Below are 27,039 nucleotides of genomic sequence, written 5' to 3'. Positions count from 1 at the left end.
GAAACACAAAAATTAAATGTAATAACCTGGTGCCAGTGACATTCAGAAATTCAGATGAAATTATTGACAAAGGGCCTTCACACAGAAGGAGGCTTCAGCAGTGAAATCCCTGACTCATAGCAGTTGAGCCACTGAAGGTGAAAGCAAACTCACGATTAATTACTGAATGGAATGAAACTAATACTGCTTAAGCATCAAGCAAATTCAGTGAAATAGCCTGTAAAAATCTTTCTTATTCAGGATTACAGAAATTATCAAGCAGTTGCCTATATTACTGTTTTACAGATAAAAAAAAAAAATCACCTTTTTTCTTCCTTCTATAAAACTGAAATATATAATAATATACTAGTAAATATATTTAGGCAATAGCATGAAACACTTCTGCTTATCATACCACAAAGCAACAAATATTAAATGGCAGAAACTAGCCAAAACTACTGGAGATTTTATCTGCATGCCTAGAGAATCTGGGAAATGCTTCTGCTTGGCTCACTGCGCTCCCTCTCTCCCTGCTGTTACTTCAGTTACGTTCTGGGAGTAATTAATGCAATACCTTAAGAGTATAGCTCCACAAGTCCACAGTATTATCCGCTGAAAAAAACCCTGTCTGACAGTTTCTCCAAAACTTTGCCTTTGGTATTACCACTAAAAGGTGACTAAAGAAATACCTCTGAAAGATTAATAATTCACATTATTCCCATGTAGATTAAACACACTGATATAATAACAGATCTTTTTCTTCCAGTAAAGGTTAGGTCTCCAGCCTTTCAACTGGTTTCATACACCTGAATGTTCCAATAACTTCTACATAGACAGTTATTGGCTAGACATCATAGTGATTAAACCCATAGCACATACACTGAAACGATCCAAAACCATACAGAAATAAGAAAAAAAATTGGACTAAGTAATCCAAAAGTCAGAACTAAACATTGATTACAAAGTCATGCCAGAGTTTAACAGAGAGTGCACAGATATAGTGGCAGACCAAGAAGAGACTATTTGAGAAAAAAAAAAAAAAAAGAAAGAAAAAAGAAAGAAACATTTCAGCAATTGCCTGGTAATTCATCACCCAACTGCAGATGTACCTTCAGCTATTTCTTTCAGAAAACAATTGCTTGAACAAGTTACATGGTAAATAACATCCTCTGACAAGAACAGCTGTTTCTTGAACACGTTTGTATTTATAGCCATTGAGATTTTGAGCAAAGCTTCAAGAACAGTAGCACTTAAAGATGCAGCTCTTTTAAGTTTATAAGGATCTCTTGGACATAGAAACTCATATTGCAAAAGTCTAGCAGATCTTGGAATTAGTCACATTGCACAAGGCTACTGTACAAGCAAAATGATAGCGCAACACCTGTTTTATGATAAAGTGGGTTTTGGCTTGCCTGTGGGTTTATTTTTTTTTTTATTGTTTGGCATTTGTTTGTCTGTTTTGTTGTTTGCGGTTCTTGGGGGGTGGATTTTTTTTTTTTTTTTAATTTTTTTTAGGTTTAGCATTAAGATTTAAACATCTACCTCCTCCAGAAAAACCCACAGAGCCCACCCCCAAAACCTGAGCAATGAGAAAATATTTTCTCTTTATTTTGATTATAAAATTACAAGCTTTTGTGTAAGTTAAAAGTTTTGGTAGCAAAAAAAATAAGCCAAACCACCTCCAAGTCCCATAACAACCAGGTTTTCCACAAAATACTACTGGAAGGTCTACCAGCTTTCTCTGAATAAGCCCTGTGTAACAGGCACCTTTCACTTTCATAGCAAAGCTCCTACCTAAAGATGGCTGCAAAGTTCTGGCCTGCAGCAATCACAGGAGGCAGAACTGATGGGAAAAGGTGTTAACCTCAGATTTGCCATTTAAGCAGTCAGGGATTCAGTCTTTCCCACAAACTAAAACTGTGAAATGAAGTCATAGTTGGTATGCTTAACACCAATCTTCATAGTGTACTTCTCCAAAGGTTGCTCTCACCTGTAGGCTTTGCTAACCGAGGCAGTTATCTCAAGCATTGCCCTTGCAGAGATCCTCTGGTTAAAGACAGAGTTGCCTTTTCTCCATTACAGAATTCCAGCTGTGGGTGTCTCATTTACATAATTGCTGTACAGTTATTTCTCAATAAAGAAACTACATAAAGATACGGTAATACAGGTTGACAGCCACTCAGAGTGCATTTATTTCCGTAGTCATTGCAGGGTTATTTTTGAATAAACTCATAGTAATAACAACAAGCCAGCGAACCGAGTGATTTCTTGTGTTTGACTTCATAATTATTAGCAAACAGCACAACAGCGCCATCTCAGCTTCTCATTCGTACTCCTACAAATGTAAGAAATAAACCCAGATTTTTCTAACTGATTCTAAAGGGGTGTATTCAACAATAGAGAAGAAATATATATTTTTTAGGGTTTTAAAAACTATAAGTTAATTCCCTCTCCACAAGTCAGAAGAAATTTGATTGCATAGAAAAGAAATGACTGAATTTGGGGCTCCTTTTCAGGCAGTCAATTCATCCTGAGTGCATACTGAAGCAAAATTGTATGCTGGATCTCTTTATGACAAGAATCCTATTATTGTGTGGGAATAGAAAGTGTACACAGTTAAAGAGCTAAAGGAAGGGAGTGAAGGTGGAATAAATAGAGCAGGTTAAAAAATTATTATTTATATACATACATATGCACACATCATAGGCTTAGATTACATAAGGTATTTCTTACTCAACTGGAAGTTATATCCTGAAAGAATATTTATGGGGTTTGCTTTCTTTTGTGTGGAGGAGTAGAGCCAAAACGTGGATTTTACAGCAGCAATTCCTCTCAAAGCTAAGGCTTCATCCACCACAAAGCCATCAGCTGTTCCAAAGGTGAGGAATTTGTTACTGTCTTGGGTTACAACTCCAAGGACAGCCTGCCCCTCAAACAAGTTGAGATGGAGTGGGGAGTGAGCCTGGCATTGCCATATTTTTTTAACCAGCTTTAAAAGGATTTCTTTCCCATCCCCAACTTTTATTTTTATTTGCAAAAAGACTGGTGATCCTTGGGGAAAAACCCAAACCGCCAACGAGCAGGAGACCATAACCACTCCCTTCTGCTATCAAAACTGAAGCTGGAAAAGAATGCTCAAGTTAAACACTAGCCAAGTTAAACACAAATTAAACCCCTTCTAAACAATTTTAAGCTGTTTATACTAGACCAATACACCAGCCAACGGAATGCAGCAGAAAACTAGTACAATTTTTCTAAAACTTAAGGGACACCTAAAGTGCTACCACATACAGGGACAGGACTGCCATTATTAATTCAATTATATCTGCCATTACACAACTAAACATAGCTAATTTCAATAAACAAGGAGGGGTTTCTTTTCTAAAATGTGCCAATTCAACAGAGGAATGGTATAAGAGCAAAACATCAACCAATCTCTGTTCCTGCTAAAGCACCTCAACAGCAGTTTCTTCCACAGAGTCCAACCTAAGAGTCCTGGTATCTTTGTACATAGTGCAGTGCTGAACCAACAGCATTTAATAGTCCCTATCTGCACACCTCCACAAGTAACCCTTTGGCACATGTTTGTAGAAAAAAAAGCAAAAGTAGTTCTGTACCTTCTCCATGCTCTCAGCCTACCCTCCCTGTTTTCATATGCATCCTAAAGGCTTACTCAAGAGTTGGACCCGAAATCGGTAACACTCCCAAGCAAGCAGCATTTCTTAAGGCGGAGAAACCATCTGGCATCACCTTTCTTTGAACAGTTTAAGATCAAAACAGATGCAGTTCAACTAAAGAAGAGATAATAGTTCTACAGCAGGCAGTGCTGTTTTTGGAATTAAGAGCAAACAAGAGTGGACAAAGAGTATATAAAATTACCTCTGTTTGTGCTTTTGGCTCTCCAGCTTTGGCCCTCTCAAGCAGCTCCTCAAAGAGCACTTCAGGTTCTTCCTTCATGCCCTCTATAAATTAATTTGATAAAGAAAACTGTTTACTAGCAATATTTGAAAGTATTTTATAAATCACTGCTTTATGTGGTTGAAGAATTAAATGATCGTATCTAAAAAACCCAACACAAGTATTTTGCAAGAACAGTGGAAATGAACTCATTACAACATTTACACTCCATCTCAGTGTTGTACTTCAGCGTATTTACCATTACTTGTTATTTGGTACCTGCCACAGGATGACACATACAATTTACAGTTTCTCATTTACTTCCACAGAATTCATTTCTCAATAGCGGAATATTCATTACGATAAATATAAGTGCACGTGGAACAGGCAGTATGGATCAGCTTTTGTATTATTACTATTCTTATTCTTGCTCGCACTTCAGTCTTTCCCCTGGCAGCCTCTTTATTTAGTAGTGCAGCCTTTCCAAGAGCTTTGAAAAATTAACCAGCCTTTAAAACATGTCCAGTATATTTGAAAGCTCAGCTCCTCAGTCTCTGGAGCACACAGAAACTAACAATGACTGCACCTTATAAACCTCGCTATTTTGTGTCTAGCTCCACACTCGCACCTAATTTTTTTCTCCTATCTACTGTACACATACAGACTTACACAATTTTTTTCTTCAAAAGCATCATATTGCTCCACCAGTCAACAATAAAGAAAAAAATCTTGAGAGCTTTATCTGACATCCAGTGTTTGTAAACAACATTATGCTGCATGCTACTTGATAAATGAAGAGTATGTTTAATGGAAAAGCTGACATATGTCAGAACTGCTACTTTTTTTGAGATGACTTCTCATAAATTAGTTTGGGAGAACTTTAAAGGGAAAAATCAATACAACTTGTACGCTCTAAGTTGGGTAAATGTAAGAAAGGACAACAGACCACTGATTCAGAATAACAGCTTTATAGCCAACCTAAAATTGTAGTTAGAAAGGAAGATCCAAACTCAACAGTAAGCGCCAAAGCTTGACCCGTACATACTGCATTACCCTGCAAGGTCACCAAACGCACTGTGACACTCCGTAGCTACATACAGAGGGCACAGACAGCATGACAAAGTATGGTTAGGAAGCAGAGTTTCCAAACATAGGAAACCAACTGAGAGAAGCTTTCTGGCATCCACTCACAGTTACAGATTTCAGTCTCTACCTAATTTGGGCAGCAATAACACGAGAAGCTGGTAAGCAGCCCCAGCAGCTGAGGTGCCATTCAGTATCAGAGTTTTTCAAAAGGTAGGAGGAAGGAAGAAATAAACCCCATTCCAAATAATCTCCTGAAGAACAGGGCTACTTACATTCTTTAACATCCCTGGTACTGGGACTATTTCCAAACAAGAACAGGCTACAAGCCAACGCTTTCATTAAAATGGATGTATTTTAACAAGAGCAAACCATGAAGTAAGTTTTCTCCTTCACCAGGCCATAGTTTTGTCTGCCAAGCTCCGCTTGGAAAAATAGTAATGCCAGATTATAACATGTTGTCTGGCTAAACAGGGTGAATAATGAAAAATAATTTTCATTTAGTACTTGGTCTGTTCAGAAAGCTGTAAAAATATTATTGTAAAATAGGCAAACATCATGCCAGCAAAATTAACCACTTCATCTCCTTGCCCTGATATATAACCAACAGGATTGAACTCTAAACAAGTCAGAATCCTGTTCGCCAGATGGAACCACTCACACCAGCAGACATCATTCAGGGGCTCTCTACTAACAATAAACAAGAAGTTACAGGAAAGAGCATATTGTTTGAAAGAAACATAATATTCATCCATCTGCCCCACCCAAATGAAAGAAGCTGGGCAAGACACTACTCTTCTGCTTCTTCCTGTGCTTTCATATTCATTAACTTCTTTTACATCAAAATTTCAGCTGCAACTGTCTTGGCAATGCATTTTTTCTCTGTTCAGGTTCTCTACATGTTGAGAAGAACACGACAAACATTTTGGTGATATTCTGGATAAACCAATATAGGAGGCACCATTCAGAAGTTAGTGTTTGCTAATCAAGTGGAATTTACGTACACATACACAAAAAGCAAACTATAGAAAGCTGTTTGCTAAACTGATACAAACCCTCATAAGAAAGGCAGTTCTCTGGCAGTTATACAAGCAAAGCCGCTTCCTTTCTCTCCTGCTCCACTTGCCACACATAGGAGCACAGCATGGCTCTGACCCCTTACACCTCTTCTTGCTTGGATGAATGTTTGTTAGATAAGAACACTTATTACAATAGAAAGCTGTAAAGCATTCCCATTTTATTTCTTCAACACTAGGATACAGTTACTTTATTGTAATTGCACTGCAGATTAACATGTAAATAACGTTCTTTGTGAAGACAGTAAAAAAAAAAACCAACCAAACAGAAAAATTAAAAATGTGCAGCCTTATGGTCCAACTACCACCTTCACTGAGAAAAGAAAATAAAACGTGCTGGTACTGCAGCAAAATTGTTGAAATGTTTTCCTTAAGAGAGCTGACTGCTAGAGGAAAGAAACACTTTCTGCTGTTATTTTCAACCTACTGCCCAATCCCTCCCGCCCAGTTATCACTTCTATGTACTCTCACATGTGACCTATAAATATAAGATAGTTAATTAAACTTATGTCTGTGGGTTGGTTCTGTAGTTGTAGGGCAAGGGTGGAACAGCAGGTTGCAGAGTGTTTTGGAGATCAAATTTAAAATAGCTTAGTATCATAGTGTTCCCATAACTAGCAATATTTTTCCTTTGCTTAAAGGATAAGCAAGAGGATAAGTAAAAAGATAAAGCATGAACAACTCAAGTTTCACGACTACCATATCAATTTACTTTCTCATAAAGTATTTAGGTCAGTTTCTGAAGGTAAAAGGTCCAAAACAGTCAAAATGCGTTTTGGAACAAGGATGGACAACACGCACTTTCCTTCAATTCAGCTCAACATTAGAACACATACTACACAGGAGTAAATGCACCCACCATAAAAATACCATAAAAAGTGGTGATCTATAACTTATCACCCTTGTTCTTAAGCATGTTTTTAGTCAGAAAATGTCTTGATGTGTATTCCTCCCACATAAGAGTACTGCAATGGAAATGCTGTCAGTAGAAGCTTTTATTTTCCAGCTTTGCTAAAAACTCATGTCTTTTTAATGTCAAATTTTACTCTGTCTTGAATATAAAAATTTCCAGAAGAGAGGAACATTCATCTTACAATACTTCATGTATCTTTTATGACAATTAAAATAGACTTCACTAGCTGTTGTGTGTCAGGTGCATTTATATAAGCCAATGAAGTCTATCAGTTATTCAAGGTTCACAAGCACCACAGTCATTCAAATGAAAGCAGGCAAGTGAAAGCACACAAGTTTTAGGTGGCACGTGGCATTCCTATAGGAAACAAATTAAGACAGGACAGGGACGTGGAAGTGTGGTTAGTACTTAATATTTGGCTGCAGTTCCTACTCTGCCACCAAGACCTCGTGTAAACCTTAGTTCATCATCAGGCTGCTCTGTGGTTCAGTTCCCAATTTAGTTAATTTTACCTTCACAGAGGCAGGTCACTCAACAGAAATTATTCAGTGGATATTTGAACAATGACTTTATTAATAAAATTTTAATGTTTTATTATTCTATGTGATTAAGTCTTAAATGAAATTATATGGTATCCTTTAACTTTCTCAGTTCCACTCAAAAAAAAAAAAAAAGTAGAAAAAAAAATTGTGATCTGCAAAGGATGAAGCAGATGTATTTCTGAGTCTGCTGTGTTTATGTCCTCATACTACAGAAGCATTTAAACCTCTGAAGGGCTACAGAAATATCCACTTTTGATATTCAGGCTTTTCATTTAACAGGTTAAAACTGTCACTTAAAACCTATTTTATTAAAGCACTTACTAAAAAAGACTCCATACAATGAAACTGATAAAGACCTGTATGCATTTCACAGTCATACACAGCATTTAGAAGACTAAGCTGAAACTGCGTATTATTAACTGATAGACTTAAAAGGTGCTGTCAAAACATTACTAGAGTCATTTCTGTTTACTAGTAAAAAGTATGTTTTACAACTCCAGGAAAAATACTCAGCATACAGAAGTCTAAACACAGCTGTTTATATAGGTAGATTGTAAACAGGCTGATGAAAACTAAAGACTACTATTTACTTTTTGAAACTTTACACATTACTTGGCACACTAACTACATAAAGTGAGATTCCAGCTTTGTTGCTCTAGGCTTAAACAGAAGTTTAGCATTCATTTCAGCATAGGCAGGCATTTTTACTGTTTCTGTTAGGTTTTGACCAGAAATAGGAAATGTGGCAAAAAGAAACATTTGAGTTTTTCAAAGAATACTATGCAATACTATGCTAGGATGCCATTATTGTCCCTTACCTCTGAAATGTGGCAATTAAATTGACAAGAAGGCAGTTAATCCATAGTAGTGGATTAGTCCAAGTGAGATTGCAAGATTATCAGTGCTTAAAATTTTTAAGTCACAAAAGGGAGATGACATCATTGATTAAATATACATGTTAAGACTCATCTTTGGACTACATCAAAGATTAAAACACAACAAACTCTTCAACATTCATAGAAAGTTTTGAAGAATGGACTTAAACAATCTCGATAAGAAATCTTTACAATGGAAAAGATTTGATAGACAACCAGAGTACACTGTGGTTGTCGTAAGATTTTCTGCCCAGTATGCTAGCACAAATCAGTGATGGACGCAAAAGATTCCCAACCTTTCTAATAGCATTAACATATACAAGTGAAACATATTACGTGTACATCATTGTAGTTAGGTTGACTTGTTGCGAAGTGTCTGATGACATATTTAGCAAAATGTTTTACACACACTTTAGACAAACATTGTTTCAAAAAAATAGCATTTTAAATGACACTGTGTATGACACTTCCATTCATGAATTGTAAAACACAAAGACACATAAATAATAATACTTTCATGTAAGGAAAGATTTTTAGTTGTATATATACATACAGAGTGGATCATACACACACCCCCATCACATAAAACAACCTCAATTTTCTAAGTGCTCTTCTAACCACTAGGAATCACTGCCTTCCTTCAAAAAAAACCACAACCCCCCAAAACCCCAACAACAAAAAAACTATTAAAGTTATTTCATGCAGAAAGAATCAATAGAGTGCATGCTGAATAATAAAAGTGTTTGTTTATTTACTTTCCTACCAACACATACACATTAAAGCTCTCAGTAGAGTGGATTTACCCAGACCAAGGGAGTTTTAGCACTTTGCCTGCTATTACCACCCCCTGGCCAGGTACATACAGCTCCTTCTTCTTAAGTCACAGCTACAGCACCTGAATTCCAGATAAAACAAGAGGAGAAAGACCATGAACAACAAATACCACAGTGAAAAATTGGTATTTTAAAGGATCACAATCTCTTAGCCTTTTGAGCTTAAGATCTTATTTGTTCATGCAGTTATTAGGGGCCAGCCCCAAGACAGTTATGTTATACACAATAAATCATTTTTTACACAAACGCAAGCTGGGCACTTCCAAGTGCTTTGAATGGTGGAAACCCAGTGAGAACAGGGTAAAAGGAAAACTGAAAGCAGTTTCTCAGACAGGAAGCAATAATGAAGACAAAGTATTCATTTTAAATATGCAAGTTTAAAAGAAATTACACGTTTTACAAGTGAGTATTAAAGCTGTAGGGAAACTCTACTGAAAAAGAGATTAATGCATTAAGCAACACCCACACTAAGTGTACGAAGGAAACCCATATGGCATACACACTTTAGATAATCATGACTACAAGCATTAATTTGGGCTCAGAAAAAAAAGTAACAGGGATGTGCAGGAGGAAGAAAAAACCCATGGATTGGGGAGAATAAGGATCTGAGATGACAAGATACGAAACAAGATTTCTGGATTGGCCTTTCCATTTTATTAGTCCGGCAAGTGTTCCTGAAGTGACTGAAAACAGTCAGGAAGAGTTAAGCGTATGCACAATATATCTGTTACATTCAGTCCTGGCCAGTGGCAACACACTTCCAAGCTCACTGAATATGCACCTAAAAAAGCACGTACACATTTTTACCATTTCATGAGCAGATTTGCCAGTTGCTGCAGATGAAAATTGCTATCAAGGCGGCCCAGCAAAGCACGCCAAGCAATGATAAGTAATCAATCTCGCAAACAATCTTCCAAATTTGAGTGGTTTTAAATACAGGTTTTTAAATGCAGTTTCCTTGCTGTTTTGTTTGAATAAACACAACTAAGACACACTGAGAAAGAGCAGAGCAGCAAAAAGGCCAGAAAACAGCAATAATGACCTCAACTACCTCCCAGAAAGTATCACATTCAAGAATGATATCATGATAAGATTTTTAGATACATTTAATAAATAACTTCATGAGGTAACTAGTCAGAGAAACCAAAAGACAGAGAACAATTTTTGCTTCTAGTTGAGCAATGTGCAGAACCTAGTTTAAGCGGTTAGTGAGCATGCTGGTTTTGGCTGGGATAGAGTTTATTTTCTTCATAGTAGCTAGCATGGGGCTGTGGTTTGGGTTTGTGCTGGAAACAGTGTTGATAACCCAGAGATGTTTTCGTTACTGCTGAGCAGTGCTCACACACAGTCCAGGCCTTTTCTGCTTCTCACACCTCCCTGCCATGGAGCAGGCTGGGGGGGGCACAAGGAGCTGTGAGGGGACACAGCCGGACAGCTGACCCCCAATGACCACAGGGATATTCCAGACCATCGGACGTCATGCTCAGCAGATAAAAGTGGGGGAAGAAGAAGGAAGGAGGACACATTCAGAGTGATGGCATTTGTCTTCCCAAGTCACCATTAGGCGTGATGGAGCCCTGCTTTCCTGGAGATGGCTGGACACCTGCCTGCCCATGGGAAGTGGTGAATGAATTCCTTGGTTTGCTTTGCTTGTGCACGTGGCTTTTGCTTTACCCATTAAACTCTCTTTATCTCAGCCCACGAGTTTTCTCACTTCCACCCTTCTGATTCTCTCCCCCATCCCACCAGGGGGGAGTGAGCGAGCAGCTGCGTGGGGCTTAGTTGCCGGCTGGGGTTAAACCACAACAGTGAGCCGCTCCTGTAGCGGCAAGTTAGATTTAGTACCCAGACAGGAGTGTCAGAAACTAAAAATTTGCCAGAGTCACATTTAAAAGCAAAGCCAGATTGAGAAAAAGAAGAGAAGGAAAGTTCTTACAAATAAGAATGCATCACTGTAAAGCTAAGGTCATGACAAAACAAAGAAAAATAGAAAAAGCAATAAATTTAAAATATATACCATGATAGACCAACAGAAAAAGATCTGGAGAAGAACTCAATGCAGAACCTGTTACTACCTTTTTATGCTTTTTCCAGCTCACAAGGTGCAGCAAGCTTAGCAGGTAAAGCAAGCTTAGCAGGTAAACTATAGGGCCTATGGACAATTCAAGGGCAACTGAATATTTGAAAAAGACAAAGCTGTAGTAAAAGATCTACTAAAAGATGTTTGATTGTTGGTTTGTTTTTTGGTGGTTATTTTTTTCCTCTGCCAGATAATAGCATTGAGAAGCTGCTGTGCTGGAGTCTCAAACAAAGAAGCTATGGTTTCTTTTAATTGTGTTTATAACTGTAGTTTCTCTTAATTGTTTATCCAAGAGTTCTATTGAACTATACATAGCAGCGTGAAGCCTCTCACCTAAAACTGAGAAATGGAAAGCAGCAAGTATGATACCAGAGAGATCTGTAACAGAGACCATTAAATCTGATATCCATACAGGGCAAATATGTAAAAGAAAAAAAAAAAACTTAATCCTATGGAAGAGGCAAAAAAGATACTGCGTAAAATCAGAAGAGCTTGTGTAAAAAGCCTTGACATAAGATGTCCCTGAAGCAGCCAAAAGTTTCGATGACAGAAATATGAGCTGGATCCACCTATCTCCAAAGGCAGCGAGTAAGGCTTGTCACAGAAGTCCTCTAAACAAATTAGAATGTAGGCTCTTACGTGGATAAGTAAGAGATTAAGGAATGAAAAACGAAAAATAGAAATACACTACTCTCATTCTCCCAGGGGAAAGATTATCAGCTTAGACACACAGGGATATACAATAAGGCCTATATTATTCAATGCATTTATGTGTGAATGAAAAAAAAAAAGGGGGGGGGGGGCCTAACATGCAGGTGACAAAGTCTGTTGATGATTCTGTGTTTTTCAAGCCAAAAAAACACCTCAGAAGCAATTACTGAAAAAAAACCCCAACAAACCCCAACCCCCCCCAAAAAAACCCTGCAAAAGTATTTAATGACTGATTAAGTGATAAAAGGCCAGATGAAATGCAGTAAATGCAAACCAGGAAGATGTCTTATCATTGTACACACAGTGATAAGCTATGAACTATTACCACTCAGAATAAAGCCTTGGAGTTGTAACATACTGTTTTACGAAAAAAACAGCTCAGTACTAGTAAGACACTATTATCAGGGCTTTTTAACCTGGGGAAGAAACTGAGGTAAACGGAGAGAGACTACTCAATGTCTTACCAAATCCAAAAACTAAAGGGCATCAACAGGTTAAAAGTATTTGGCCAATGCCAAATATTTATACGAGTTTTAAAAAGCAACTGCACAAACCAAGGGTAGAAGAAAAAGCCCAGAAAGCACTATCAAATATAAAGATCTCACCACTGAGCAAGAAAGTCTCTAGGCTGCAAGGTGCTAAGGAACATTCTGAGAAGAACTGCTACTGAACACCTTTAACATCTTCGTAAAATATGAATAAAATCAAGTAATGACAGCACTAGCACTGCATTTAGAAAAAGGTCCCTGGCTCTAACAGGCATGCTGTAAATAATAGTGTAAAGGATTCCCATGAAAAAGATAATAAGAATCTTGACCCAGAAAAAGTCTGTCACCGTTCGGGTTCTCTAATATTAATACTGAGAATTGATAGCAACTTCTGCGAGCCTTTGCACAGAGTGCACAAACTGTAATGCTCCAGTGTTAATTCAGGTAGGAGAGAAGAAAAAGCTGGATGGCATCCAGAAGAAAAAAAACCTGCGCTTTGTATTTTCATTAGCTTTATCCAGTAAGCTCGCTACTCAATGCAGGATGTCAAGCATTTCCCCCAGCTCCATGTTATTAACTGACAAGAGTAATTTACATGTTTGATGAAGAGCAGTATGGAACAAGCTTTCATCCACAGGTCTTTCCACCAGCTAAATCACTGGGGTGGGAGTGGGGAGGAAAGAATGTCTTGCTTGACATTAGATCTTCTCCCACATGTGAACAAATTCTCCGTATACCATGAAGTGTACTGATGTCTGAACTGATCTTTGTCACATTGCACAGCACTGTACTTACTTGAAGCTTCAGGCATATATCACTTCACTGCTTTAGCAAGAAGGCCTTACTGTAATTGAATCTGAAAGGGAGTAGCATCTGAATTACAAAGAAAATTAAGTGCTTTTACTTTGAGAGGATACTAGTACGAATAACCTATGTTCGCTGCTCAACTCCACCCCTCCCACCAAGTTGAACAAATAAATGGGTAGGTGGAGACAGACATGACACAGAAAAGACAAATATAGGATTAGTTACTGTATTTGAGAGTCATGGAAGAGGTTTTTTCATTATGATGAACTCGAAGCTGGATTTTTATTGTATCTTCTGTCTAGAGATTTCCACAAAAACATGCCTGTGAAGTGCAACATGTAAAGCTTATCCCGTATTTAATATTAAGATAATAAAAGTGCCTAAGTAGTACTTGCAGATAAGAGTCTAACTCTTCCACTATCATTAAGTTCAGAGTTATAAATGCACTCTGTGCTGCAAGTTTCATCAGGAAAACTAGAGTTTATATTAAACTGTAGCTATCTAACCCAGCACCGGATTAGCTTGAAAAAGAAACAGCCAGTAACAGTTCAGAAACATGCTATAAATCCTGTCCCAAAGGAAGTTAGGGTGGGGCACAGAAAGGATGCGTATATCACCTTAATTATTATCATAAACATCCACAAAGAAAATCAGCTTACTGGAAGCCAGTAATTTTTTAACATTCATTTTTCATCTTCAGTTTGCATTTAAGCGCCCCAAAACGTGTTCTGTCCTCTGGATGTCAATGCCTTATGTAGAATAAGGCTAAAATTAACTAAAAGAGAAAAAGCATCATTTGGCTTCTTAAAAACCAAGCATCCAGCTGCTAAAGACAACCCACCTGCAAAAACTCTGTATTTGCAGACTGCTTTGAAGCACTGGCGTCTTTCAGCTCTGGCCAATTGAATGGGATTCTCAAACCATTGTTATAAGGGAATTCTGTCTCCTACTCCTTAGCTTTCATCGGTCTTGTTCTCTATTCCTCCAATATTTACCTCTGCTAGGGTGCAGTCAGAAAGAAAAGCTGCTATAGCTTCTTATGAAGTCAGCAGAGGTCTGACTACACAGTTCAAAACTATGACAGGACTGTATTGTAATCAACTGATCTTTTTGGACTACTAAAAAGAAAAAGAAACAAAGCATGACTGGAACATCAGAAATAACCGCCTGTCACGAACATGAAGCAGTTAATTTATGTTAGAAGACTGAATTAATTTGCTTTAAGAAGGTCACAAATTAAATATAATAGCTATAGAAAATAATTTTCTTGCAGATTCTCAGCAATCCAATGAAGAAAATTTTACAATGTTGAAATATGAAGATTTTATAACATTAGGTAGGAAGCAAGCAACAAGAATGCATGAACATACAAAGTAAATAATGCAGGCATAATTGTTCAAGCAATAAATAGCCAAAGTAGGAAAACGAAAGCTTAAGGGCATGCCTGCCCATGGATATAAACCAAAACAGATACAGCAGAACACATTTTGTGCAAAATCTCCCTAGAAAGTATTCCTTTTCGAGTCATGTCCTATGTAATACCTCCAGTCCCTCTTGGAAGTGTATGGTAGTAATTCTGATACAGTGTTACACAGGATATTTTGCAGGAAAAGTCCCTTCTGCAAGCACAAATCTGGTAAGTTAATCAAAATCCAACAAATTAAAAGTTTTCAGGGAAGAGCACACAGCTTTTTATTACAGATTTTGTCTTCGCTATGAAACAAGCTTTCTAAAATCTCAGACGTACTTAGAAGCAAAGGCATACACACATTAATGACAAAATAAAAATCCCTCCATTTGCTAGAAGATGCTATGTATGCATATCTCCAATGTGAAAAGTGTCCAATTTCTTTCTTTCAGGAAAAACGATTTAAACTGTTCATCTACAGGTAGATTGTCTATTATCAATGTGCTTTTAGAAGTTGGTATGTACATTTTGTAACAAAAAGGTAGGTTCTAATAGCTTTTGTGTGTCACTGGATTGTACTGTTGAGCTTTCAGTGTTCAGCAGAGCCAGTTTGAGTCTCTAGAGAAACCATCCTACTCACCTTCCACAAGCTTCAAAAGTTCAGTGGTATTGTGTGCAGTACAGATGTAGGAGTGAAGTTTCTGGGAAGACTGACATTCCACTTAAAAGAGGCATTAAGCATCATGTCATAAACATGATTTGTACATACAGAATATAATGACACACACAGAGGAACTGACTGGAAAGGGAGAAATATTTTGTACAACAAACATCGTTGCTTTGATAAATGGTTTTACTAACTTTAGATGCTTATTTGCTCATCCATGAGTGTTGAATCTTTCATCCATTCAGAAGCCTCCTGGATTCTTATCTTAACTGCAAAGTAAGGGCTTGGTACAATTAAGAGTACATTGCATGGTTTTCTTCCATGCACTTCAACTTCCATGATTAGAACTTAAGATGGTCCTACTTGCCCCCAGAACAGTTAAAAATATTTATATTAGCATACATTGCCAGGCATTCTATTTTTAAAGGTGGTAACAGGGATGGGATAGAAGGGAATAACATTTGTTTACAGAGGTGTTAAAGGCTAGGACTCAACTCTGCTTTCTCTGGGAGCAGCAATACATTTGTAGATATGGTAATAGTCTTAGTCACATCACAATTGCAAGTCATCAAATAGCATTAAATTGAAAAGGGAACAACTTCTGCACCCCCACAAAATGAAGGCAAATTGTCAGGAGAGCAATAAAACAAAAAGCATGTAGGTGGAAGACTAAGAATGATGATACTATAGAGACTACAAATTTTAAGTGGAGGGAAAACTATTCTTAAAAGGTCTTTCTTCCTAGAATAGCTATTATTGTACAATGAGCATTTAAAGTCATTAAATTAATTTTACACACAACTAATGAGATGGCCCTACTGCTTCTTCTATGCAGGCATCTCTGATTAAATCCTTTATGGATGAGCTGGAATAAATTTAACATGTTCCAAAACTGGAAAGTTAAAAATAAATAAGCTTTCTGTCATTTCTTGGTTAATAATCATCATTATTAACCCTCCCTACCAAAAAAAGAAAAGAAAAAGAAAAAAAAAAGAAAGAAAAACGCAACCTGCAGAAAAGCAATGTGAGAAAGAATTGAGATCATAAACCTCACCAAGCCCACATATTTTTGTAGGTGAAGACTACAGCTATCATAACAACCTGCACAATGCTCAATGGAATCTCAGCAATTATGCAGTTTAGGTTCTTCACCACACAGATACTAGCAGTTCACAGAGCGGCCCTTAAAAAGGACACACTCCAATTGTTTTGCAAGTCCACAGTGCCTTATTACCTTGCTTAGTAAGGACTTCTAACAGTTAACTGACTTTGCAAAGGATTGGCTTTATTTCCCAGCTTACTGTTTCCAGTCTCACCTTCCAGCTTTCGCAATGAAGTGGGCCTTCTGCTACTGCAAGTGGCCATCTAGCAGCACAAGAGTTTCAAGCCTCTCCTTGATTACTGTAGTGTAACAGGGATTTGTCACAGTTTTATTTGCAAATGAATGTACAGGTATTAGGTACTTCCAAATATTTTCTTCCAAAGCCACTGTGAAATACCTCCAGAAGTTAGCAGTTCTTGCTGCTGATGAACGCAGATGCATTATACTAGAGAACTAGTTCAGATGAGGAATGTGCTTTTAACTTTCCAACTGTTCCCATTTAATGCATTTTGTTTGTACAGTGGAACACACACACTGGATTCCTTCTGGAGGAAACTAAATTGAAAGACTGTATTCCAACTGCTAGATTAAATTTCTAAATGTGTACAATAGGAACCTTGAGACCTTAGCATCTAACGATTCAGAGAGCCACTCCTATATCATTACATTATTCACAATAGTAAATTAACCTCTTCCCCTTCCACCCTTCTTCAGCTGCTCATTTCTATCCTTCTAACACTCTGGGACTATGCTAGAAAAACATTTTGTTATCATAAACTAACACAGATTAGGAAATCAATCCACCTGAAAAATAATGAAGGAAGATTGAGTTAGGGCACTTTTCTAATCTGGTTCTTAATTGTGTGAATGCAAAAATTGTTATCAATAACAATATATTTGTTACCAGCCAGAGAAAACATTTACGCATTTCAAATGGTGAAAGAGGCAAAGATGGAGAATCTTTCCTCAAATAAACAGGTGTCCAATTCTATTCCCACATATGGTAAAAACACCAGCATGTTATTGACAACAATAGCAGCAGACCTGAAAAAGCCAATTCCCATTGTTCTGCACCAACTATGACTATGTCCCAAAATTTTATCTGAAAATACAGTCATTAACTTTGTTTGGATAGAATCCTTTCTCCCCCACAGTAATGCCTGGCAAATGAGTTTTCCAGGAGCCTGAATAATTACAGGTAAAATTTGAAGGGGCATTAATAAACTGACAGATAAATTGTTAAGTAATTAATACTTCAAGGCATAATCCTCCCCTTCTAACAATCAAAGATTTTTCTGAGATTTCTTCAAGCTTTGCACAAACATTTCAGTTTGCCTCAAGAGTTAGTCTGTACAAGCAAATTGCCAGAAAATAAAGACACAGAAGTGCTAAAATAGAGCTTTGAAGCAAAGGTTCTTTGTAACCTTAAGTGGAAGAGGCTAACACTTGGAAAATATTTGTAAATTAGAGAGGTTCCCTATTTGTTAGCTATCATTTAGCAATGTGTTGGAGACACACTGTTGTACATTGTTACAATGTGTTGTAAACTGTTTAGAATTTATAAATAGTGAAGATAAATTCTTCTAAGTCATGCAATGTATAAAATAATCCTCTTCCAAGAGACAGAAAAAACCTCATAACCTTCCTAAGTACAAGCAGAACTCCCCACATCTATAAACAAACATAAGAAATTGATTTCTGTCTGCAAAGCTCTCAGTACAAATACCTTTCCCATATGTTCTCTATTCTAGAGCAAGAGATTTGTGTGTATTTCCTTAACAGCAAAAAACCATGGACAAAACAAAAATTAGTTCCTTAACCAAAGAGATGTTTCTTCAAGCACTGCAACTTAGCTTTGAAATGCTCTCAGAACTTCCCAAACTCTCACCTTTGAATTCCTACACGATTCCTCCTCTCCAACCTTACTGGCCAGCAAATGTACATGAATGATGTAAAAAGCAAATCAACTGTTTCACCCACATATAAAAAATAACCACCTTCACACTGCCTCCCAGATTTCTCTATTATCCTAGGATGTCCTCTTTTACCTGCTGACTGGCAGACAGTCAATTTTTAAGAAAGATACTTCACATGCTTGAAAGTACTTAAGCATTACAAGAAATGGTAACACCTCCAGATAACTTGCAGCACAATTAAATATTCACCCTGGGTGAGAGTCAGCCCAGTTCAAGTTACCATTATGGCTGACTTAAAGCAGTTACTTGAACCCAGACATCCCAGGCAAGTATCCAATCACTATGATATTGTGAGAAGTTTCTCTGAACTCTACTTTCTTTTCATCTGAACCGAAAGTGAAACATCGACTGGGCCACAGAAAGCTACTTTCTAGCTCAGCAATACAGACCACTTACCTGGAGTGTGGATTCATGCATCTCTTCCAAAACCATTACATTAATAGCAGTGGTATTCAGATACTCACATGCTAAGTAACATGTTGAAGGTGCTTCTTTCCTAGCTCTGCTCTGTATACACATAGAAGAAATGGTTCCACTAGCAGGAATGATGCTTTTAAGACTATTTGTAAAATCAAGTGTTGGGACCTTCAGAGCTCTCATACGAGCTATTTCTTTTCACGTTGCTTTAGGGCTGTATCTGAAGGAAGGAGGATGCATACAGTGGATGAAATACAGTTGCGAAAAAGGGGTCTGTAGCAGCTGGACAGAAACTGAGAGGCCTGTGCACCTGAGAAGCATAAAAGTGTTTTAGGAGCTTTGAGTCTTAGTCTGTTTCAACAAACTTCACCAGACTTCACTAGCAAGCAGCCACTGGTCTTCCTTGCTATACACCCGTGTTCCTCTTGGCACGGACTACTAAAATAATGGCAGAACTTTTTTGTTTCAGCAACCAGCAACACTCCTGTAATTTGCTTACATGAATACTGATGACACAATGGTTTTAAAATTTCAGAAGCCCTAATTAGTAGTGCATATGCTTTGCTCACTAATAAACTTCCTGTCCAGGAACATCCTTGAAAGAGTAACAATTTTTAATTTTTTTAAATTAATTTTTAAACATGAGAGTTGGCGTATTGATACCAATTCCATTCCTAACACGTACACAAAAGACAATAACTTACATAAGCAAGTTTTCCAGAGAATGCAACAGCTTTGGGCAGAAATAGGAATACCCTCCTCTTTCTTTTAAAGCAACAAAACAGTATCTACAAATCATCTCAAGATCAACAGTTGAATAGTTTTTTTCATTAAATCCAGATTTGATTTGCAAAATAAATTCTCAAAGCACCGTTACCTCCCATTGTAAAATGAAATATACAAGGAATAACAAAACCACTACCTAATGATACATTAGCAGAAGATAGATTGAAAAACTGCTAAGAAAAAACCCTATAGTATAGGAGTTCGATCCAAATGAAGTACCTGTGCAGCTGAAGATGTGTGTTTGCTTAAGTGCTTTACTGAGTCAGAGCCACGGCATTCACTAATTTGCTCGATTATGCTGCAAGATATGGATAATGCCGCAGGAGATGCATGTTTCCAGGAAATAAATTACTTAATGTTCACATTGATGCTATAGCCTTAAACACAGCATATGTAAGCAGAGACTGGAAGAAAAAGCACAGATCAGAAATACAGATATGTTGGCAAGAATATTTCAAGAATCACTGAATGGCTGAGGTTGAGACCTCTGGAGGTCATCTGCTCCAACAGCAACCCCCCCCCCAACCGTGGCTCATGCAGGGCCACCTAGAGCTGGTTGCCCAGGACCATGTCCAGATGGCTTTTGAGTATCTCCAAGGACGGAGACTCCACAATCTCTCTGGGCAACCTGTGCCAGTGCTCAGTCACCCTCACAGTGAAAAAGTGTTTCCTGATGTCCAGAGGGAACCTCCTGTGTTCCAGTTTGTGTCCATTGCCTCTGATCCTGTCACTGGGCACCACTGGAAAGGGCCCGTCTCCATCGTCTTTGCATGCTCCTTTCAGGTATTTATATACATTGGTAAGATCCCCCTGAGCCTTCTCTTCTCCAGGCTGAACAGTCCCAGCTCTTTCAGCCTTTCCTCGAAGGAGAGATGCTCCAGCCCCTTCATCATCTTTGTGGCCCTTTGTTGGAGTCTCGCCAGTCTGTCCATGTCTCTCTTGTACTGGGGAGCCCAGCACTGGACGCAGCACTCCAGATGAGGCCTCACCAGTGCTGAGCAGAGGGGAAGGATCACCTCCCTCCAACTGCTGCCAATGCTTTGTCTAATGCAGCCCAGGATAGCAGTAACTTTCTTGCAGGAAGGGCACATGGGCATGGGGTAGATAGACTTGAGGTAAAACTGCCTTTCAAGATAGTATTTGAGATGGACATTGTACATCTCCCCTTCTCCAACAGAAATCATAGCTGATTTGTTAAGAATTAAATAACTTCTATTACAAATTTCAGTTTGTAGAATTTTGTGCAAGATATTTAAGTCGCCAGTAAAGAGGAGTGTTTTACATATTGAATAATATTTATTGAGATGGCTTTCTGTACAGCAACGTGCTGGTCTTTTCTGTCCTCTTTTACATCATTCAGAGTTACAGTCATCATCACAGTGACACATAGTGACTATTCAAAGTAGCTGACTTGTTAATATTCCAAGAAAGAAGTTGGAATAGCTGTTTCCAGAACATCTGGTCTAGTGCATATGTCCTTTCATACAACCAGACCACAACACGCCATGGCTAAGAGACCAGATCCTTCACTCTTCCTAGATCTATCAGCAACTTGAATGTTATTTATTGGGAAAGGCTCTAGTGATAGCCAGGAATACCTTCTCTTTCAGTTCAAATATTTCGAAAATTGCTGAAGTGCCAGTTTTCTGAGACATCACTTTTTTCATATTCATTTCCATATGCACATACATGACTGAATTTGTACTGTTATTTTTACTTCTTTCTGAAGTCCTACTAAAATTCCCGTTTTTAAGTTCTGATGACCAATGCTGCTGTGAGTGGAAAAAAACCTCTGCTTCCTTTTTTTAAAATGACTTTTCAGTTCTAGAAACTGTTAGTGTTATGACAAATGACATAAATCTAAAATAACCATAGAAGATGACACTGGATGAAGAAACATGATCAAACTTATTTAATATCTAAATCCAATAAAATTTTGGTTGTTAGAGACTTCAGCATGACACAATGGCAACAGTAACTCATTCTGCAGCATTCAATACTTGCTTATATTAAGATGAGGATGGAAAGGGCAATGACAGTGGCACCAGGAACTGAGACTATTTTCATGGTAAGAGATTTAAAGTAATCAGGAATGAGTCACAACTGAAATGGAGAAATACCTCAATGCTCCAAAGCCTTCTTTTATAGGGCCACAAACAAAAGCATCTATAATACATAACTGAATAGCAATCATCAGTAAATACACAGGCCTGTAAAAAGAATTAAGACAAAACTTGATATGATTTGAAAAGTCTAGTATTTATACAGAATAAGAAAATCTCCAAATTAGCTAGAGAAGAATACCTGACAGGATCTCTGTGTAAAAACACCACCAGATTCATAGCTTGTATTCATTTGAATGTGGGCATGAACAACAGAAACCTATGTTTTCATATTATGTAATCATATTATAACCTATGTAATCATATAACAACAAAGCCCAATATAACTCCGTACCATATTCCTAATATTGTTGCTATTATTTCTCTGTTGAAGCATACTAAGAAACTGGAGAATGAAGAAAGGAAGAAAACATACCTGTTAGCACTGATCCTAAATTAATAATCATGTAATTAATGTTAGAAGTGTCAATTCTCCATCATCTCTGAATTCTTTTACAGGTGGGTGACATGACAAAGTTGGTAATGATACACTGAGGCATGTCAGAAATTCAGGTATCCAAAAAATTCTCCTCCATCTGGAACGTGCCTTTTAGTAACAGAGAACCCAGAAGGTTCCAACAGTCAATTTTGAATTAGATGCGAACAGTAGATGTGCTAACACAGCCACAATATTGGCCTGAACTATGTGCAGAGCTCAGCTGCCTCTGATACATGCCATGTAGATATTAACACATTTAATAATCTTAAACTCTAGCCATATTACCTTCAATAGAGTGACTCATATTTATGAATGTGTCGTGGTTTAACCCCAGCCAGCAACTAAGCAACATGCAGCCGCTCACTCACTTCCCCCCTACCCAGTGAATGTTGTTTGCTAGACCTTGAACACAAGACCTTCTTGCACAAGTGTTAGATGACAAACTGAATTTAAAACTGGAACTCAGCAGCTGAATACAGGAGCTAGATATTTTTCTTTCTACCTTTTGCATGAGACACTTTGCTCATTCCATCAGTTTTTGCACTCCCTGAAATTCAATGGTTTCACAGTGAGGGGGGAAAAAAGAAGGATCATTCTGCCTTTCAAAGTGTATCATGATTCTTAATCCAACTTCTTATCTGCCTGCTAATCTTAACTTCATTTCTGTTGCTCTGGTTTCATATATCAGCTTATTATTCCCTCAGTCTACATTACACTAGTACATATTCATCCACGTTAGAATTCACATTAAAGCTATAGTTAGCATGCGATCTAGCCAACTAAAGAAATTAAATTGAAACTTTAATATTATGCTAAATGACATTTAATTCTTCCTGACAATTTTTCAAACAAACTTCTTTCCTGTTGCTTTATACACATAAGAAAAACTGGATGGGAAACGCAAAAATATGCACAAAGCAAGCTGCAGAAGAAAAGTCTCTTCCACAACAACAGGTTAAAAGAAATCGGAGAAATTTATTTTCCTACTTTACTGTGTCTCTTTAAACAGAGTTTAGAATACATATACACACAATAATCTCCCAGTGTTTAACATAAGCCAATTTTGCATAAAAATTGCTTTCATACTTACCATTTTTTTCAGCTTTCTCCCTGCTATGGGAGTAGCCAGGAACTGAAGAGGAAAAAGTTGCAGTATCTCCTGAAGATGGTCCAGATTTCTGATTGTTCTCACTACGGTCCACAGCAGCAGCATTTAGCTGGGACCTTCCAAGATGCAGCTGGGGGTGAGAGGGACTTGAAGGGGGATCAGGATCTGAATTCATTTTAGCTGCAAAAGAGGGGAATAATGATTAAGTATCACATAGTAGGGTTACAACATAAAACCAGAGTAAAAATTTAAAATCTGAATATATTTGCAAAATTAGTTGAACAAAAAGCCTAGAAAAAGGCTGATAGCAACTTCAAGATGTATTTATACATTCTTCAACAATTCCAAGCATGAGCAGCTATTATTGAATAAGACCGACCACATATAGCATTGTGCCAGAATAGCGACTGCCTTTTTTCCTAACTAAATAAGAACTGATTTTCAAGTGTAGATAAACAGTATTGATATGTCTGTAATGATAGAAAAATTCACCTCATATCAAGGGCCTGGTTCACAGCTACCACATAATCAGGCGACAGAGAAAGACAAGAAAGATAAGGCAAAGGAGGAGAAGATGTAGAACTCTGTCACTAGAAATGAGAGGAGGGACACCACCAAAGATGCTCTTTGCAGACATTTCCAATTGGGATACATATGATCCAAAAAAAGGTGACTTCACTTACTACTAAACTACTATCCAATTTTGTAAAAAATAATATTCATACAAAAAACCCACTAAGGCAGGAAGGGAAAGGCCTTACAATTCCTTACAAAAGAAGGCCTTTCAACTTGCACTGTAAGCACTCTCCTAAATGATGAAGGGATCTCTGTTCTATAGTAAAAAGTTCCTTAAATCAGTAAGCTTTTATGAAAAGTGCTTACTGAATGCTTAGCTTTTACAAGACAAGAAGTTGCAAAGTATGCATATACCACCCCAGTGTAACACACAGTAACTCTTGCTGCTTAAGAGCAACTTTCCTGAAGTTAAGCAATTCGCAAGGAACATCGTAGAAGTGTCTGGGTACAAACTATACATTTTAATTCTGTATGTTCAGAATACTGACCTGAAGATGTCCTTGTAAAGATGAAAGTAGTATAGCCAAAATCAAAGATACACTACTTCACTCAGCCAACAACTTCTTCCGCTTAAAGGACACTAAAATCACAACAGGGTGCTAAAAGTACCAGCAATATTACCGCTGTCAAACATATTCTTTGTAATCTAGACAACTTGCTTGCCAGAATTAAGCTTCCCTAAACCAGAAAATATTTCACCGATATAAGTAAACGCATTTCTGTATTATGTTTCTACATCAAGTTATAAATAAACCAACGCAGTTCAGTTCAACCTCCAAACAGCCCTAGGAAAACACAGAGACCAAAATACTTTCCCAGTCAACCAGCCTGAGTATTTGTCACCACTATACTATCACAAAACTTACTTTGCACCTGGGTTTGAACTTGACCTTAGCGCTCTGAAAGCGAGACGAGTGCGGGCAGACAGGCTGGGGCTCCGCGCCCGGCCGGCAGCGGCCGAGGATGCGCTGCGCAGGGGGGGACGCCAGCCCTTTCGGGGCGGACCCCGGCCGGGCAGGGGAACCGGGCAGGCAAGGCACCTCTCCGCTACACATGCGACGAGCAGGAGAACGCTCACCTCGGTGTCAGCCAGCAAAACTACTCCCGTCGCCAAAGTCACTCTGCGCTCGTCCTACAAAGGACACCGACAACTTTCCCGACTGCAGGCTTCGGCGCGAACAGAAGCCAGCCCTCAGATCTGGTTTTAGGATTTCCTCTACAATCCTAGGGAAAAGCAGGGCAAGCCTTTCGGGGAGCCCGGGCTTCTTTAGAAGCCAGCCGGCGCCCACGGGAGGAGCCGGGGGCCACCGGCGGGCCGCCGCCCCGGGACGCCCGCCCGGCCGAGCCTCGCTGCCGGCGGTGACTCGGCAACTACCGCCGCCCGGCCGCTGCCGGCGGGCGGGACGGGACGGGACAGGGCGGGACGGGAGAGCCGGAGTTGGCTCGGCCTCGTTCCCCGCCAGGCCGGAGGGTGCCCGGGCAGCGGCTGCCACCCCGGAAGGCCGGGAAGCCCCGGCGCGCAGCCGGAGGACGGCGGGGGACGGCGGGGGGGGGGGGGGGCGGGAGAGAAGCCGGCAGCTCGGGCCGTCCTACCCGGGGTCCCCGCCCCAGACGCTCACCGAGCCCGGCGGGGCGAAGTCACCAGCGCGGACTCCCGACGACAAGTTTCTCTGCGGCTCCGGAGGCGGCTGGGCGCCAAGTAGGGCCCCGCCGGCAGCCCGCAGCCCTACGGGGCGGCCCCGGCCCGCCCACCGGCCGCGGCCCCCTCCCCTCCCCGCGCCGCCCAGCCGTGCGAGGGGCCGGCGCCGCTGCCACTCACCGCCCGCCGCTCCCCGGGGAGGCCTCCGCCGCTGCCGGGCGGGGCCGGACGGAGGAGGAGGAGGAGGAGGAGGAGCGGGAGGAGCGGCAGGCGGGCCCGCCCGGTGGGTAGCGGGGGGGGGGGGAGCGCGTCGTGTGTGGCTTCTTTCCCCGCCCGCCGGTGGGGAACGAGGGGGGTGTCTTGACGGAGGCGGCTGGGGCAGCTTCAACATGGCAGCGCGGGGGAGCGGGGGCGGTTCCCGCTCTGGGGAGAGGGTCCGTGGGGCGGCCGCTGTGAGGTGGCTTCAGGCGGGCCGTGAGGGGAGGGGAAGGGGGGGGCAGGAAGCGGCGGAGCCGGGCCGCGGGCCCCGCCGGGCAGCTGAGGCGGGGAGGCCGCCCCGAGCGACCACCGAGAGTCGGGGGCGGGGGCGGTGCCTGGCAGCTTCTGCCGGCGTCGGCGCCGAGTTGTCCGAGGAAGGGCTCGGGCCCGCTCGGCTGAGGTAACTCGCGTGAGCGAACGTGGGGGTGGGCGCCCTGCCAGCCGCCGTGGGCTAAGGCGGCCGAGCCTGGGACGGGGCACCTTCCCCCCAACGCAGTGTTCCTCCCTAGAGAGCAAAAGGGGTGAAGAGAAGGGCAGAAGGGGCGGTAGCCGAGAAAAACTAGTTATTCCTAAATGTCCTCTGGGTTACTACTACGTGCACCTGTACTTTCGCCAGGTGGCTGGAAAGCTCCTGGGCTGGTAGTGAGCTGTAAACTTACCTGCAAGTGTTGCTGTTGTATTGGTAGTAAACTTACTTCTTTTTAGAAATAATACACTACTTTTTATTTTTGAGCGACTTTAAAATAAATAAGTCAAGGTCCCTACACGATACTGTGAATAGCTTCTAATTAAAAAAAAAAAACAACCAACCACCCAACCTCACAAACTTAAATTAGGGGATTAAATTTAAACTTCAGCCATTCATGTGAGTAATTTAGTCGCTTAGGTTGATTTTCACAAGTTCCAGGTTTGCAGCAGATCATGGGGAGCTACGATATGTTTCATTTTAAAAATGTCAGTTAGATCCTACTTGTTGATGTTGCTGCATGTTCGTTTTTTTTAATCCCCAAACAAAAACGTGGTCCCCAGCATCCTTACTGTTTCCTTGCCTTGGGAGTCATAACAAAATTCTTCCTTTTACCTAAAATAAGTTTCAACAAGCATGAAGTTAAGCTTCTGCTTACTTCAAATTAGAATAAAATTTGGAAAAAAATCGTCATTTTTAAGATCACTTGCAGTCTGAGTGTAATGGTTTTATCAGGGACATACAATGCCTG

General features: G+C 39.7%; 1 protein-coding gene across 3 annotated transcripts in view; it reads right to left on the bottom strand.

Moving 5' to 3' along the window:
- Positions 1-25,765, bottom strand: part of WFS1 (wolframin ER transmembrane glycoprotein) — a 36,433-nt gene extending 10,668 nt beyond the window's left edge. Inside the window, exons 1-3 of one of the 3 annotated variants that reach the window (XM_069793974.1) lie at positions 25,745-25,765; positions 23,332-23,529; positions 3,859-3,941 (exon numbers count right to left, since the gene is read on the bottom strand). In XM_069793974.1, coding sequence (XP_069650075.1) covers positions 3,859-3,941; positions 23,332-23,524 — 276 coding nt within the window. In that variant the 5' untranslated portion in view covers positions 23,525-23,529; positions 25,745-25,765. Of the gene's footprint in view, positions 1-3,858; positions 3,942-23,331; positions 23,530-24,413; positions 24,435-25,544; positions 25,704-25,744 lie in introns of those variants that run through there. The other 2 variants (XM_069793963.1, XM_009927054.2) reach the window with 2 other exon arrangements.
- Positions 25,766-27,039: the final 1,274 nt, after the last annotated feature.

This window comes from Haliaeetus albicilla, chromosome 1 (genome assembly GCF_947461875.1).
Source record: "Haliaeetus albicilla chromosome 1, bHalAlb1.1, whole genome shotgun sequence".
Lineage (NCBI taxonomy): Eukaryota > Metazoa > Chordata > Aves > Accipitriformes > Accipitridae > Haliaeetus > Haliaeetus albicilla.
This window is presented reverse-complemented; position numbering and strand designations above follow the sequence as displayed.